At 41.9% G+C, this 16,593-nt stretch overlaps 1 protein-coding gene across 1 annotated transcript in view; it reads left to right on the forward strand.

Moving 5' to 3' along the window:
* Positions 1 to 16,593, forward strand: part of C1H12orf40 (chromosome 1 C12orf40 homolog) — a 58,279-nt gene continuing 41,686 nt past the window's right edge. Inside the window, exon 1 of the mRNA XM_032891003.1 lies at positions 1 to 153. Coding sequence (XP_032746894.1) covers positions 1 to 153 — 153 coding nt within the window. The remainder of the gene's footprint in view (positions 154 to 16,593) is intronic.

A 16,593-nucleotide genomic window follows, 5' to 3' on the forward strand; every position in this document is an offset into this window, starting at 1 on the left:
ATGGCCCAACACAGAACAAGAAGGAAAGCACAGCAGCCATGGGGTCCTAACCGGAAGTGCACCGAGGTAGACGAGGTGTCACACCGGAAGGCACTCTCACGCAGTGGCTGTCGGGAGAGGTGCAGGCTGCGGTCCCTCTGCGTGACCCCGTCAGTGTGCAAGCTGTGAGCTGCGAGGGCCCCTCGCGGGAGCTTCTGGAGAGATGAACTGGGTCGGGGGATCCCGGTAAGGTGTGCGCGCTGGGGTTGAGATCCAGCCCTCGCGGTCCTGGAGTGCCGCCATCATCCCAGGCCGGAGGCAAGGTCACAGCCTTCCCTGGTAAATGCCAGGATGGAAACCTCAGCATTGTCCAGGGTCCTAAACAAACTCTGATTCCCACTCTCCATAGGGGTTCTCTGAGGGGTAGCAATTGGGGCGGGGTTGCTGTTTCTTTCCCTCCATTCCAGGTATCCTCTAGTGAGGACCCTTGGGCATGGGGTACAGTCTATGTAGGAATTTCAAAACAGCCCTATTCCCAGTTGTATTATATATATTTACCGTATTTTCAAATTATAATTAAAAAAGATACATTATTATTAGTTTTTTTTTTTTTTTTTTTGAGAAGGTCTCATGGTTTAGCCCAGGGTGTCCTGGAACTCAATAATCCTCATGTTTAACTTCTAAAGAACTTGGTTTGCAGGCATATACGACCCCCCCCAGCTCATGGCTTGTTTTTTTTTTTTTAAAAAGACAAATACAATGAAAAACTTACCTTGAATAAAGAGGCTATATAATTTGTTCAGTATTCAGGATTAATACATAAAACATTCATTATACATTCACTATTTTTATATAACTGTTCAGTTTGCCTTACATGTATTCTAGTGGAAGTAATTTAAGGCTGATTTAACTTGATAAAATGTGTTGATGCGGGTTAATTTGGTATATATGTGTATATATGATATATATTTGATATTTGATATATGATAACACACATATATATGACAAATATATCCTAGGATAGCGGGATATTAATATAATACACTGAGGAATTTTATAGAAGAAAGATGGCTAGTAATTTTAACAAGAACACCTCTGTTGAATATGTTAGCATTGTATTTCAGAAATGCACACATTTTTAAATGGGCGTGGGGATTCATCCCTATAATTTCCTACAGTTGGCTGTAGTGAGAGTATCTCCACCAGATTCAGACCAAAAATACCATCCCCAAAAGCAAAATGGATCCTTGAGATGACTCAGCATGCAAGATGTCTGTCATCCAAGCCTGATGCCTTCAGTTTAATCCCTGGGACCCACAATGCTAAAAGGAGATAACTGAGTAAGGAAAAGGTGTTCTCTTCACACACAGGATGTGTGTTGTGTGACAAAACTTTTCCTGGGGAGACACAGCACAACACCCATGTCTTTTTACCCCAGAGAGAGGGCCCATTACAAAGCTAAGAACAGATAGTACCAAAGTCCAGCTTCATAAACCAATAGATAGAGGGAGCAGAAATGACGCAAGGACAGCTGCATCACCAAAGCCTACCCTGGCAGAGGTGTCAGCTCACAAAACAGGAAACCTGCTGCACACCCTGTAGGCAGCTATACAGTTTGGAGTGTTCTTTCCAAGTGATTTAGTCTAATTTTCTTCCAGTCAGTTTGCCTGGTCTGTTTTACTTGTCTTGTTTACTGTGGGAGGGAGGGGGTCTAGTGAGGATGGTTAGTTTCAGGAATTTCCTGGAGCTATTTCAGTTGTTTGCCTTCTGGCTTAAGAGCTTCCCTGCTGGATGGTAAATCTTGGATGAATGATATGTTTCAATCTTGGAGGAAACTGCTACATAACACTGTGGCACGGGCATGCTCACACACATACACACACACACACACATACACACATGCACAAATAAATAAACACATAAATGTAAAACAAAGCAAATGGTTTATTTTGGCTAGTGTTCTATTAGCACCCTTTAGAGTAAACGAGAAATTCACTTACAGACTTATAGTTGATGCATGACTATAATGCAATGTATTCAAATATGGCTCTTTAAAAAGTGAGTATTAATGGACTGTAACTCCAGCTCCAGGGGATACAACACCCTCTTCTGGATTCTACAGACAACTGCTCTCATGTGCACATATACATAATTTAAAATAATATATTGGTTACTTTGAGATTAATGGTTTAGTGCTGCTGGAAGGGTGCCAAAGCAGCGTCCTTAAGGAAACAGGGCCTAAGATTGCTTTTCTCCACAGGAAGTACTGCCACACCTCTGATATCAACGACCAGGGGCCTAAACCACAGGATAAAGAAACATGGTTACAGTTTCTTAGGACTTTAGTTTTGATCAGAGATCAGAAAGAGGGGAGCCTTCCTTTCTTTGTAAGCCAGCATCAGAACTCTGTAGAGCAAATCTAAGGCAGATCAAACTCTAGGATGCACCAGGCTGGACGGTGACTCAGGGAGGATAGGTGCATGCTGTCAGGGCGTAGGACCAGAGTTTATCCTTGCACTCCAAACAGGAAGGAGAGAACTGACTGCTGAAGTTGTCCTTTGATCTCCAATTGCATATATGGTTGCACACACACACACACACACACACACACACACACACAAATAAATGTAAAACTAAAAAAAATTATATGCAGTTTTAAATAAACTTTTCTTGGCAAGATGGGCTTCCTAAGGTGAAGCCCTGTGGTGGTAATGAAGATCTGATTATCTCCTGTGTCTACTGTGAGAGCAGGTAAGAGAGGACAGGGTTAGCCGCTCTTGGTACCGTGATCTTCTAAGGGGCCTCGGCCTGAGAGTGCGTTCAGTGAGCACGGGCAGCCAATTGAAGCCTCTGCGGTGGAGAATTTCTTAATCCCCACCTCAAACTGTCTTTGAGTGCTTGGTTACTAGGGGCTTGTTTTAGTTGAGAAAGTTGAGAGCTGCCTAGCAACTTACCATTTAGATAAGTGACTGGAGAACAATTAGAGCTCTCCTTCGCAACTCCAGAGCACTCCAAATTAATTTAACAAGAACACTTTTACATGCGAGACCTAGACAGGGTTTATATACATATGTGTGTGTATATCTATATCTATATCTATATCTATATCTATATCTATCTGTTTGTCTACATGTATGTGGGTGTAAGTTTTACTTAATAAAAAGTACCCTGAGATAGAATATTGGGTTTGGAATTATGTGCATCTTTATATTAATAGAAATGTAAATAATCAGCAGTGTGTAACAAGTGTTTTAAATGCCTTGCGAGGTACTGTACTGGCTGGTTTTGTGTGTCAACTTGACACAAGCTGGAGTCATCACAGAAAAGGAGCCTCCCTTGAGGAAATGCCTCCACGAGACCCAGCTGTAAGGCATTTTCTCAACTAGTGATCAGGGTGGGAGGACCCAGCCCATTGTGGGTGGTGCCATCCCTGGGCTGATAGTCTTGGGTTCTATAAGAGAGCAAGGTGAGCAAGCCAGGGGAAGCAAGCCAGTAAGTAACATCCCTCCATGGCCTCTGCATCAGCTCCTGCTCCCTGACCTGCTTGAGTTCCAGTCCTGACTTCCTTTGGTGATGAACAGCCATGTGGAAGTGTCAGCTGAATAAACCCTTTCCTCCCCAACTTGCTTCTTGGTCATGGTGTTTGTGCAGGAATAGAAACCTGTACTAAGTCAGGTAGATAGGGGACTAAAGCATAGTTACCATTATGTGATTTGCCCAAGGAAAGGAGCCAGGAAGTATCAGTTAGGAAGTGCCAATTCAGTCAGATAGCATTGCATAAAAAGATGAATACGAGACAGGTTGCACAAATAGTGGTGGAAATTCAAAGCCCAGAAAGTGGAAGTTATGGTGCCATAAAGACCCCAGTGTTGCACAAAACAGGTGCCACTGAAGCCATAAAAGGTGAGAAGAAGATGAATATGTGATGGGATTGAAGACCTAGTTCTTAGCAAGGTTTTAAGAAAGAAATGGATGGGAGGGTGTTTCTATATTAAAAAAAAAAAACTGTTTGGGAAACAGTAGCTTGGTCTGCATTAAGATGCTTTCACCAGGGGCTGCATACGTTTTGTTGTTACCTGAGCAAAACAGGGTACAGTAAGTTTATTCTTTTGGTAGAGGTCGTCTGATAGCATGTCCTCATTGGAAACAATGTTCTCACATATAGAAATGATACAGTAAGTTTTATTGCAGAATTACTTAAAGGGACATCATTGCAGTCTGGTAGGTGAAAGGTCTCCATAACGTCTCTCATTAAAAACAAACTTCGAATTTGACCTTCAAGCGGTCTTTGTATGAGGGAGTCTATCAATCCCACATGAAGTGCCTTTTATGAGGAAAATAGCTGGTAGCTATAGAAATAAGCCCCTCCCCTTAAATTTGTCATCTTATTGTATGTAGAGTGTTTATAAGCTGAAATGTTTCAATTCCAATGAAATATCCTTAAGTGTAAATTGATTAAGCCACTCCAAGCTCATGTGTATATGACAGTAGTTCCAAAGCCCTATACTTGAAACTTGATAGTCCACACCAGGTTTTTTTTTTTTTTTTTTTTTTTTTTTTGCCAATTTTTCAAACTATTGGTTTTTTTTTTTTTTTTTTTTTTTTTTTTTCGGAGCTGGGGGAACCTTTTTCAAACTATAAATCCCAACCCCAAGGTATTTTTAACCTTCTGGAATAATGTTTTTCTTAATCTGGGGGTATTAAAATGCACACTACCCTTCTTAGTCTTTTCCTGACAAAATTAAATATTGACCTGAAACTCTTAGTGTTTACCCCCATGGTTAAAAACACCCCAACGACCCTGAATTTTCATAGTTAGACTGACTTTCAAATTTGGGGATAGGTAGAAACATTGTTTAACTTGGAAAAGAATACTTTTTTTCTTTGTTAATCAGTGACTAATTTCACAGTTAGGCATGGAGGCAGAAAAGGACCATACAAAGATGGAAACAGTTGTTGGACCCCAGAGTACTACTGAGGATCAGACGAGGACACAGGGCTAGTCACTGCTGCACCGTGGGTGTGCAACCTGCATCACACACTCAGGCACAGGCCAACTGAAATCTGGTCACTCTCCAGGACTTTACTCTTTATTGAGGGAGAAAGAAGTATTACTATTGAGAATGTCTGAGACTAGGGACTCAAATTCATGCTATAAGCAAGTGGAATGAGTAAGAATGGGACATAAGCTAGATTAGCAGCAGGCTTGACCAATCAGGAGACAGGTAGATGGAGATGACAAAACAAAAACATTATATAAGTATTTGGGGATAAAGCTATGTATTTAAATACTTTAGGTGGATGTATGTAGGGTTTTTTTGATAGTGAGTTTGAGAGACAGAAAACTAGAAGTTTTCCATTAGTGAAGAGCCAAGTTCACAAGCAGCCCAGCAGCAGCAACGCTTCGTATCAGATTACAGAATCAGTAGTAGGTAGGTTGGCATGTCGTTGGGTAGATTCAAAAAGTGCAAGAGCTAGGATTATGCTGGAACAGTGTATGCCGCATTTCCACAGTTCCAGTATGAGTATATCCACTCTTCAAGTTTAGTTAGAAGTCTTGATATACTTTGTGGAAATCACAGGCTGTATGATTGGAGACAGGGTATGGAACTTTCCTCCTCATGGATAGAGCCAGGTTGTAGAGGATATTCTGTGAGGAAGGAATGTTGTCCATATGAACTTAGATGCAGAGTCTTGGAAATGAGGGAAAGGCATCAATCATGAAGGAGAGATTCAGCTGTCACTAAGAGTTCTGTCTGTCCATCACAAGAGGTATTTGGTGAAATCCAATCCCACCCCCAACCCACCCCTAGTTTTGTCCCCATTTCCCCACAGGAGACCTCACTGGAAGTAGCTGCCCATCCTGAGGACCATTCATGGACAAAATTCACAGACCTGAGAGATCGACTAACTTATAAAGTCTCTGCTCTGAGAATGTCCCTTTGTAAAGGAAGTATAGCTCGTCCTGCTGATGTGACAAATGTCATGAACTCCTCTGAGAATCTCCACTGTAATCTCTGAGGAAGGTGAATGACTGATGGAGTGACAAGAATCACAATGAGAGACCCCGCCCAGCTAGGTTCTAGAGAGGGAGCAAGGAAGAAAAAGATTTAGCCACCATTTGATTTCTGGGTTAGAATAGTAGAGGGCCTCTCTCTGTCTTAGGTGTGGGTATCATTGGAGCTTCAGGGTTGAAATTGAGCCAAAGTTCTAATGTTCTGCATCTGGGAAGCATTTCTGTATGAAGAAGAAAATCCTTATTGAGAAACTATCACCCAGTAATATGTCATAAGGTCTTAGCTCTAATAGGGTTTCTTGGTGTGGTGAATGAATGGGCCAGCTACTTTAGAGTTTGGCTATACTTTCCATTTAGTTCTTTAAGATCATAAAGATGGTAAAAATTAATCAGTTATTTTTTTACTGTCGAGGTCAGTTGAGGGTCTGGTCTACAAGGATCAGTTAATAATATGGAAAACTCTTGGCTTCTTGAGCCTTAGAAAATTGTGTTATATGCTAAGATGGATCAGGGTCTTTCTGACCATTCTGCCTTCTTTGAATAAATGAGGACCGTGTCCTGACTCCCCCTGTAGAATGTACGCTGATTAGAGTTCAGCCTCTGTGTCTCTAACACCTCACCGATGCATGTACTAGAAGAGCGGAGTTCTTAGAAAGAAGTCCTGTTGTCCCCTGGAGCCTAGTTGACCTTGGAAGGTAAGGCCTGAACTATTGGCTGTCATTTTGTCCTCTTGTCCACGTAGACATATGCTTTCAAGTATGGTTAATAAATACCTAGAAGGTTAATTACCTTTGGTCTGGCATATTTACCCTTTCAAAAAATGATTTTTATACTTGAAAGTATTGATAATTGCATCATTTCTTTCTTTACTCTCTCTAACCATTCCCATGCCCTTCAAATTCATGGCCTCTATTTCTGTGGAAAAAAAATATATATACACAGACACACAAAGGGATAATAAAAATGTAAGCAATTTTCTTGCATGAAATCTCCGGTTAATGGATAGCGCTAGGAAGGATACTATAATGTGAAGTAAACCAGACCCAAAAGAGACATGCCACTGTTCTCTTTCATCTCTGGTACATAGCTCCCGACTTCAGATGTGAGTGTAACCTGGAGTAACTGTAGAAACCAGGAAAGCAGGGGGGACAATGACGTGGGGGAAGCAATGGAGAGGGAAATAGCAGGGTGTCGGTGGTTCGAAGGGGAGAATGGGAAAGACAGTGGATTTAATTAGGGAGGGGAAGAGATAAAGAAGAAGGGAGGTAAAAATAGCAGTAAGTCTGTCTGAAAGGAATCATTATATACCTAAGTTATATAAAATGCATATGAGTCAGTGTATACTTATACATATAGAGTATAAATGAAAATTTTCCATCTGGGCTGACAATACTCCCTCCAAGAGCTGACAAAGAACCCCAAAACCAGGCCTGAGAAGATCCCTTTTGAGTTGTTGGTCAGGGAAGCCCAAGAGACTCCCCAAACGTTATGTGGTATTGCTGTTGCTTTTGGTTGCTCTCAGAGGTGGAAGGTAAGCCCATTTCTGAAGGCACTATGCACTTTGGACACTGGACCGGAAGCACCGAAGCAGGATGTGAACTGAAAGCCTTTTCCTCAAGGACTAGCTTTTATGATACCAGAAGGTCCTATGTGAACTTCCAAAGGAGAGACGCAGCACTGAACTTTTGTACAGTATTTAGATGAAGCTTGGGCAAAAATCAATCTTTAAAACAAATCAGGATGTTGTTAAGACTCAGCTGTCCTCATTATGCTGAACACACGCACTGTTTTTAAAAGCCAGTTCTAGATTCTATGATGAGCAGAACAATAACTTAAGAGAACACCATTGATTTTTAAAAAGGATGGCACTGTGGCCTTAGAGATTTTAATAACCTTTTGATCATCCTGCACACCATATCAAAGCCTCATCTTTTACCTTGTGTGACCTACCCAGAACTTTTTTTTTTTTTATTATTATTAACTTGAGTATTTCTTATATACATTTAGGTGTTATTCCCTTTCCGGTTTCTGGGCAAACATCCCTTCCCCCCTCCCCCTTCCTTATGGGTGTTCCCCTCCCAACCCCCCCCCCATTTCCCCCCTCCCCCCAACAAAAACTTTTTCACTGGGGGTTCAGGCTTGGCCGGACCCAGGGCTTCCCCTTCCACTGGTGGTCTTACTAGGATATTCATTGCTACCTATGAGGTCAGAGTCCAGGGTCAGTCCATGTGTAGTCTTTATTAGGTAGTGGCTTAGTCCCTGGAAGCTCTGGTTGCTTGGCATTGTTGTTCATATGGGGTCTCGAGGCCCTTCAAGCTCTTCCAGTTCTTTCTCTGATTCCTTCAACGGGGGTCCTATTCTCAGTTCAGTGGTTTGCTGCTGGCATTCGCCTCTGTATTTGCTGTATTCTGGTTGTGTCTCTCAGGAGCGATCTACATCCGGCTCCTGTCGGTCTGTACTTCTTTGCTTCATCCGTCTTGTCTAATTGGGTGGCTGTATATGTATGGGCCACATGTGGGGCAGGCTCTGAATGGGTGTTCCTTCAGTCTCTATTTTAATCTTTGCCTCTCTCTTCTCTGCCAAGGGTATTCTTGTTCCCCTTTTAAAGAAGGAGTGAAGCATTCACATTTTGATCATCCGTCTTGAGTTTCATTTGTTCTAGGCATCTAGGGTAATTCAAGCATTTGGGCTAATAGCCACTTATCATTGAGTGCATACCATGTATGTCTTTCTGTGATTGGGTTAACTCACTCAGGATGATACTTTCCAGTTCCAACCATTTGCCTACTAATTTCATAAAAGTCGAATTTGTTTTTGATAGCTGAGTAATATTCCATTGTGTAGATGTACCACATTTTCTGTATCCATTCCTCTGTTGAAGGGCATCTGGGTTCTTTCCAGCTTCTGGCTATTATAAATAAGGCTGCGATGAACATAGTGGAGCACGTGTCTTTTTTATATGTTGGGGCATCTTTTGGGTATATGCCCAAGAGAGGTATAGCTGGATCCTCAGGCAGTTCAATGTCCAATTTTCTGAGGAACCTCCAGACTGATTTCCAGAATGGTTGTAGCAGTCTGCAATCCCACCAACAATGGAGGAGTGTTCCTCTTTCTACCATCCTCGCCAGCATCTGCTGTCACCTGAGTTTTGATCTTAGCCATTCTCACTGGTGTGAGGTGAAATCTCAGGGTTGTTTTGATTTGCATTTCCTTATGACTAAAGATGTTGAACATTTTTAGGTGTTTCTCAGCCATTCGGCATTCCTCAGCTGTGAATTCTTTGTTTAGCTCTGAACACCATTTTTTTAATAGGGTTATTTGTCTCCTGTGGTCTAACTTCTTGAGTTCTTTGTATATTTTGGATATAAGGCCTCTATCTGTTGTAGGATTGGTAAAGATCTTCCCCAATCTGTTGGTTGCCGTTTTGTCCTAACCACAGTGTCCTTTGCCTTACAGAAGCTTTGCAGTTTTATGAGATCCCATTTGTCGATTCTTGATCTTAGAGCATAAGCCATTGGTGTTTTGTTCAGGAAATTTTTTCCAGTGCCCATGTGCTCCAGATACACTCAAACTAATAGAAGTTTTACCATCTCTTAATAAGGTTGTTTCATCCAAGGAGGTGAAGAGGGCACTAGGTAGACACTAGAAAGGAGTGAGCAAAACTTGAAGTTTCCTAGTGACAAAAGAGGGGACACTAAAGTATTTGGTCTACAGATTTCCTTCAACTCTCATTCCATGACACAAGGCTTCTGGTCAGTTTCCGAGTGGCAAATGTAGAACTGAGTAAGAGACACAAGCACACAATGGGAATGCAATTACCCCAAGTGCTGTGTCAGGAATTACAACTCTGTTCCATTATGTCAGGGGCGGTGTGTGAGTGTGAGTGTGTGTGTGTGTGTGTGTGTGTGTGTGTGTGTGTGTGTGTGTGTGTGTGTTGTGGTGCCAACAGAGGCTGAAAGTCATCTGATTGGAGGGTTCAGCTATCCCATTGGTCCTGGGTCCGCTTCATTTCTCAGGATAGTCCTGTTACACTTGGCTACGTCATGGGCAAACCTCCAGGGCTGCCTCTTCTTCTGGTATGCTTGTTTCCAACAGCCTAATCTCTGGCAGATCTGACAGTTGCCTGTTTCTGTTGGCAGGGTATCCAGGAGATGGATTTATCTCTCCTATTCTTGTGCTTTTTCTTCAGGCTTTTATTCCCTCTTCCTTCCTCTAACCCCTTTTTTTCTGATATTGATTGTAATCAATGGAAGTGATTACTTCTGGCAACTGTCCAGAGCTGACTGGGCAATGAGTTTATCGTTAAGAACTGTCCATCCTTCTATGCTATCATAACTTAGTAGGATATTCTTTTACTCTCCCCAAGAAGGCAGGAGGATTCTCCTGTACCCCTGATGCATGGTAACCAGTTTACTGTGAGTGAGGAGCTTCCAGCCATTTTTATATCCACCAGGCAGACGAGGAGGGATGGCTCATTCTCCAAGGTCTCCTAAGCCCCACTCGGTACTTGTAAGGAATGCTAAAGCCCCAAGAGGGACTGGAATCCACGACTTATCTTCAAAGACTCTTTATTTCTACGAACTTTTTAAGGCCTGTCCTTCAAGTCCAACGTCTGCCTTAGGTGCCGGAGAACCTCTGTACTTTTCAGGGATGTTTGAAAATTTGCCCAGGTCTTTTTATCTGGTTTAAATCTCACATGGAGAACGAGATAAGTATTTGAGTCAAGCCAAGCCCTCCTACTGTAGACAGATGAATTCTCATGATAAACTGGCACGCTCCCTAGCCCATTCATACAGTGTTCCTTAGTGCATGCGTACTCTGCTTCTAGTGCCGAGGCAAGAGTGGCTGCACAGGGGGTCCATTTAACATTTGAGACATGGATCACATTGGTTCCTCAGGACATAAATGAAACAGTTTTAATTCATCTGGCAAAATGAATTCGGTTACTGAATGGTGTTAGAACTTAAGCTACTTTTTAGAGGCCACCTTTTTCTACCCCAGCTTATACTGGGGCCAAGCTGTAATGTGAAAGAAAAGGTCACTTTTTAAAGATTTCTGGGCCACATTTATTCTAGTTCTTCAGAATGGGTGTTTGGTGCAATAGCCCAGTCACCCATGTGCAAGGGAAGGGAGAAGGAGTGAGTGGTGTTGGCAGTCCTAGGGTAGGCTCCTAGGGTAGGCTCCTCCATGTTTGGTCCCCTTTAGGGCACAGTTGTATGCTCCCCCAAGAGGCTGTTAGGGCCCCATGAGATATCCAAGGAGTTTTGTGTTCCAGTAGCAACCGGTTTCTTTGCTTTGCGTTCCCTTTGCTTCCCTTTGCTTCCCTCCTCCTCATGCTTGAGCTATCCTCCAAGACATGCACCAGCTAATTCCAAGCTAAGCTTTAGTCCCAGGGAGTTCCTTCTGAAAGGCTGGTCCCACCTTTCAGATGATGTAGAACTAGTGCTAGAGAATGCTGGGCCTGGTGGCTTAGGTCTAGTCATAGGACAGCTAGTAACAGCTAGTCAATGTCAAATGACAACAGGGAGGGTACTAGAAACAGGAGAAACCCTCCCTAGAGGGATGCAACTCCTTTCTCTCTTCAGCACTCCCCAAGCAGTGTGGCCTTTTAATGAGTCCTGACAATGGGGGAAAATTCTTATTCCTAATTCTCTTAAAGTCATTATTGTTTGTTCCCTGTTAATGGTATGTAGGCCCGGAGCCATATGGAAATTTGACAATAGAAGAGAGGTTTTTTTTTTTTTTTTGGTAAAAAATAAGACTCATTTTGTAGACCTGAGAATAAATGTCATCAAGATCATATCCTGTAATAGCTGGTTATCTCTCCATGCAACCAAAGCACCAATTGAATAGTCAGCTCAGAGCGTTCTTCATGTCTTTCAGAACATGAACATGAAAACAACCTTCATCTGGGGCAATATATAGGGAAAGAAACAAGACAACTTCCTATGATCTTACAGTGTCTGTTGTATTTTGCATGGGTTGGGTTTTTCCTTTTTTCCGTGTGCTCCGACAGTCCCGTCCTTCCCCCTTCACCTCCTTTTGTCCTTAAGTGGTTTGTGTGTCATACAAAACCTACGACAGACAAACATGAGGACCTGTGTAGTATTTGTCTGCGTGAGTCTGGCTGATTCACTTAGTGTATTGTTTCAATTTGCACCCACTTTTCTACAGATGACTATTTTTTCTTTTTATGGATGAAAATGGCACACTTTGAACTCTCACTTCTATCGTTGGCCACCCATGTTGATTCTGTGCCGGCTATTGTGAACAGTGTTTAATAAGAACTGACACAAAGCATTTCTGGGTCACATTGACTTGGTGGCCTTTGAGTGAACACCAGGTAGTGGTACCAATGGGCCATATGGTAGATTTAGTTTTTTCTTTGCTTTGTTTTTTATAAATGTATCATGTGTCTGTTTTTATATGAGTATGCACAAATGTGTTAGAGCACACGTGTGGACGTCAGAGGACAACCTATGGGAATTGGTTACCTCCTTTTGCCATGTGAGTCCTGGGGATTGAACTCAGATCGTTAGGCTTTGGCAGCAAGCACTTTTACTGGCTGAGCCATCTCACTGGTCCTCTTTTCAGACTTTCATTGACAAACTTTTGTATTGCTAATCCATGGTGATTAGAGTAGCATACATCCCATCAGTGCTATAGAAGGCATTGCTCTCTGTGGTGGTTAGGGTAGTGTACACTCCATCAGTGCTATAGAAGGCATTGCTCTCCGTGGTGGTTAGAGCAGTGTACATCCCATCAGTAATATAGAAGGGCCTCTTTTGCACGCATCCTTGATGGTATTCATTTGTTTTCTTAATGGCTGCCATTCTGACTGGGGCAAAACAGAATCTGAATTAGTTTTGATTTTCATTTTCTGATGGCTAATGAGGCTGAACATCTCTCATTGTTCATTGGCCATTTTATCTCATCTCTTGAGAACTGTTTATTAATCTCTCTTGAGTTTTGTTGTTGCTGTTGCTCTACAGCAAGCTGCTATAGTAGAACTTTTTCCTCTGGGCATAGCATGGTTACCACCTTGGAGTAGACACTACCTCATCCAGGTAAGAATCGAGTAGACTAATACAGAGATGACTAGGTCTATGGCTGTGGTAATGGAAGTGTTGATACTGTAGTGTGTGTGTGTGGGGGGGGTTGAGAATAGGGTAGGGATGCTCATTATAGAACACATGGAATAAGAGGTTTACTGAGAGGGAGACTCGATAATGATCTTCTGGGAGGTGGTCCTGCACGGCGAGGTGAAACACTGCACTAATGCATCTGTCTTGATGACAGCCACACTCCTGTAAGTAACCTTCACCTGTGCCCCGTAAGGAAACCGGGCAAAGTCACTTGCTGTCCAAGTAGGACTTCCATGAGACTGTCGTTTGCCCTACTGATGGTGTTCTGTCTGCATGGATAAACTTCTCCAACTCTGGACTCATGGCCAGACCTGCAGAGCCCAGTGTAAAGTCCCCTGTTAGACTCATAAGACACAAACAAGGACACAAACAGGAGATTGAAGATAGCTTCTGTGTTCCCTCTGACCATAATGGATTAGAGCTAGAAATAGACAAACAGAATTATAGAATATAGGCATAGAGATGAAATAATACACCATTCAGTGATGAAGGAGATTGGCAAATAAGAATTATTAAAAATTCCTAGGACCAAATGAAAACATAATTTATAAAATGTATAAGACGAAAGTAAAAGCAGTTCTGAGAGAAAGTTCGTACCTATACACGCCTGGGTTAAAAGAAATAAATATCACGAATATTAGGCCTTAGGGTTTCAGAAAAGCAAGAGCAATTCAAACCCAAAAGCAACTGATGAAACGAACTATGAAGATGGGGCGTCATGGGGTAACCGGCCACTTTCGGACTGAATCTGTTTTAAGAAAGTTGCATGGGCTTCTGAGAAAGATGATCTCTAGATGTCTGTTAGGACCATTTGATACGTAATGTCATTTAACTCATAGTTCTGGTTTTTTTCTTTATTGTTTTTTTTTTTTTGGCCTGGCCTGTCTGTTGGTAAGACTTGGGTATTGAAGTCACCCACTATTAAATTGTGTTAGGGTTCATCTGTGACTTTATTTCTAATACTATTTGTTATATAAATTGGGTGTACTCATTTTGGTACATATATTCAGAATTATAACATCATCTTGATCAGTTATTCTTTGATAGTGTGATGTGACTAGTTTTCGATGGAAGTCTATTTTGCCAGCTGCTAGCACAGTCACTTTTATTCATTTGCTAATTGCAATCACTTAGAATACCTCCTTCTCCGTTTTTTACACTATGACAGGCATATTTATTAGAGGTAGCAAGTAGATTGGTTATTTGTTTTTTTTTTTAGTACAATTTGCTTGTTTCTATCTTTTGAACTGGTAATTAATATCATTAATAGAGTTACTTAAAGGTGCATTTTTGACATTTCATTAGTTTTATTTACTGTTTAGTTTGATCTAGGAATAAACTCATTTTCTTATGATTTAATGATGATATGAATATCCTGAAATAAGCTTCCATATTAAATTGGAACTCACATCCTAAAATCCTCTCCAGTACCGATTGGGTGACGTATGTTAACCAGCATAGCTTGTAGTTGTGAAATAGTGTTTTAGTGTTAAAGTACTGAAATTCAGCCTATGAGAAGTTATTTTAAATAGGTTCTGCCTTCCTATCCCATATTTCTATTTTATTGGCTTCATAGTTTTTCCTTAGTGCCTTCTCCTGTAGTTATGCATTCCCAAAGCCTCTTCCCTTCTTATGAGATGTCCTTAAAGACAAGATTCTGACACTTAGCATTACTATTCCTGACACAGCAGGATGACCTGCTTTAGTTGTGTAGAGAGGCAACGGAAGTCCTTTTTCTAGGCTAGATACTGCCTTGAATCTTAACAAGTCCACCAGCTAGGAGTGCTGCTGCCTTACCATGCTTTAGGCGAATACGCATTTCAGGGCAGCACAGGCTTTAAGATGTTATTCTCAGTTAACAGTTAGGGCTACTTGCCTTGTGTTTTCCAACATAATCACACTTGTAAAAGGTAAAAGGTCTTGGCATTCTGAGTCTGTTCGTTTTGCCACCGCGCCCTTCAGAGAGTAAGCTGAACAAAATTCAAAAGCAAAGCCAAACGAAAGCAACAGCGTTATACTGATGAAGTAAGGCACTTGTGTGGATGTCACAGTATTTAGTCCTGGTATAGTTTTGATATCTGCACGCTGCTCTGTAGAAGGCACTTGTGCGGATGTCACAGTATTTAGTTCCTGGTATAGTTTTGGTATCTGCATGCTGCTCTGTAGATTTTACACCTCTGTAGCTTTTTAAAAACATCTCTTTAACAGCCATACTGTTTTGTATCTTTAATTTTGAGAATTGTTTCTTGAGAATCACTTTTTACTTTTTCTTACTAGAGTAAAAGAGGCAGAAATTCATATGTGTGTCTGCAATCATCACGCTTTTCCTCCAACCTGTTCTCTCCCCTCTTCTATTCCTTCTCTCACTTAAGTCATTTTATTTTGAGACTATAATCATCACGTTTCTCTTCTTCCCTTTCCTCCCTCCAAGCCCTCCCATAAGTTCCACTTCCTCTCTGTCAATTTCATGGATCTTTTATAATTAATCATTATTGCGTTCATATTTGTATATGTGTATACATATACATTCCTAAACATTACCTGCTCATTCTGTATAATGGTACTTACGTGTAAGTTTTCAGTGCTGATCACTTGGCACTGGCCGACCAGTTGTGCTCTTCCCGCAGTAAGACCCTTTCTACCCCTGCTGGTACCCTTAATTGCCTGGAGTTCTTTGTATGTGGCTGAGGCATCAAGGGATTTCCTCAGCCCACTTTGGCAGGTCCGTTGGTGTTGTCTTCTTCAGCTAATGTATGGGCGGTTGTTTTAGAAAGACTATACGGTAGCCTCCGACATCACGACATTACAGGGAGAGGCATTTTACAGCAAACTCTCTTATCTCCTGGCTTTTACCATATTTCTGCCGCCTCTTTAGCAATGTTTCCTGAGCCTTAAGTGCAGGAGTATTTTGTAGGTATATCCACTGTGGCTGGGCTCCACTACTCTGCACTTTGACTGCTTGTAGTTTTCTCTGGTGATCTTCATCTGTTGAAAGACTTGTTTGATAAGGGGGGAGGATTACACTTTTTGTGGGTACAGGGACAGATACTAAGATTGTTGTTAGGAATTATGCTCACTTAGTAAAGTAGGGGTTGTAGATTCTCTTCTGGTAGCAAGTGAGCTACGTTTCTTGTACCGGGCAAGGTACCTCTTTCGTTGAGAGTGTCTTAAGTCTAATTAGGGGACCATTTGTTACTGCCAAGGTGTGTGTGGCACTGGTGCTCCTATAGTGCCATGCTGGCCATTGACATCATAGTTGGGTAGGATTTTCCTGGCTTCATTTCTTGAGTGTTGTCTGCTGTTACCATGAGAGCTAGGGAGAAGGCATTTAGGTTAGTTCCAGGTCATGGGTCTCTGAGCTCTGTTTCAGAAGCATGGAGTGTCTTCAGCAAATGGGGTTAAATGGAGTTACTTTCCACCTCTGAGGGGCAACCAAGGATAGCTGACAGCAAT

The sequence above is a fragment of the Rattus rattus genome, chromosome 1, assembly GCF_011064425.1.
Source record: "Rattus rattus isolate New Zealand chromosome 1, Rrattus_CSIRO_v1, whole genome shotgun sequence".
Classification (NCBI taxonomy): domain Eukaryota; kingdom Metazoa; phylum Chordata; class Mammalia; order Rodentia; family Muridae; genus Rattus; species Rattus rattus.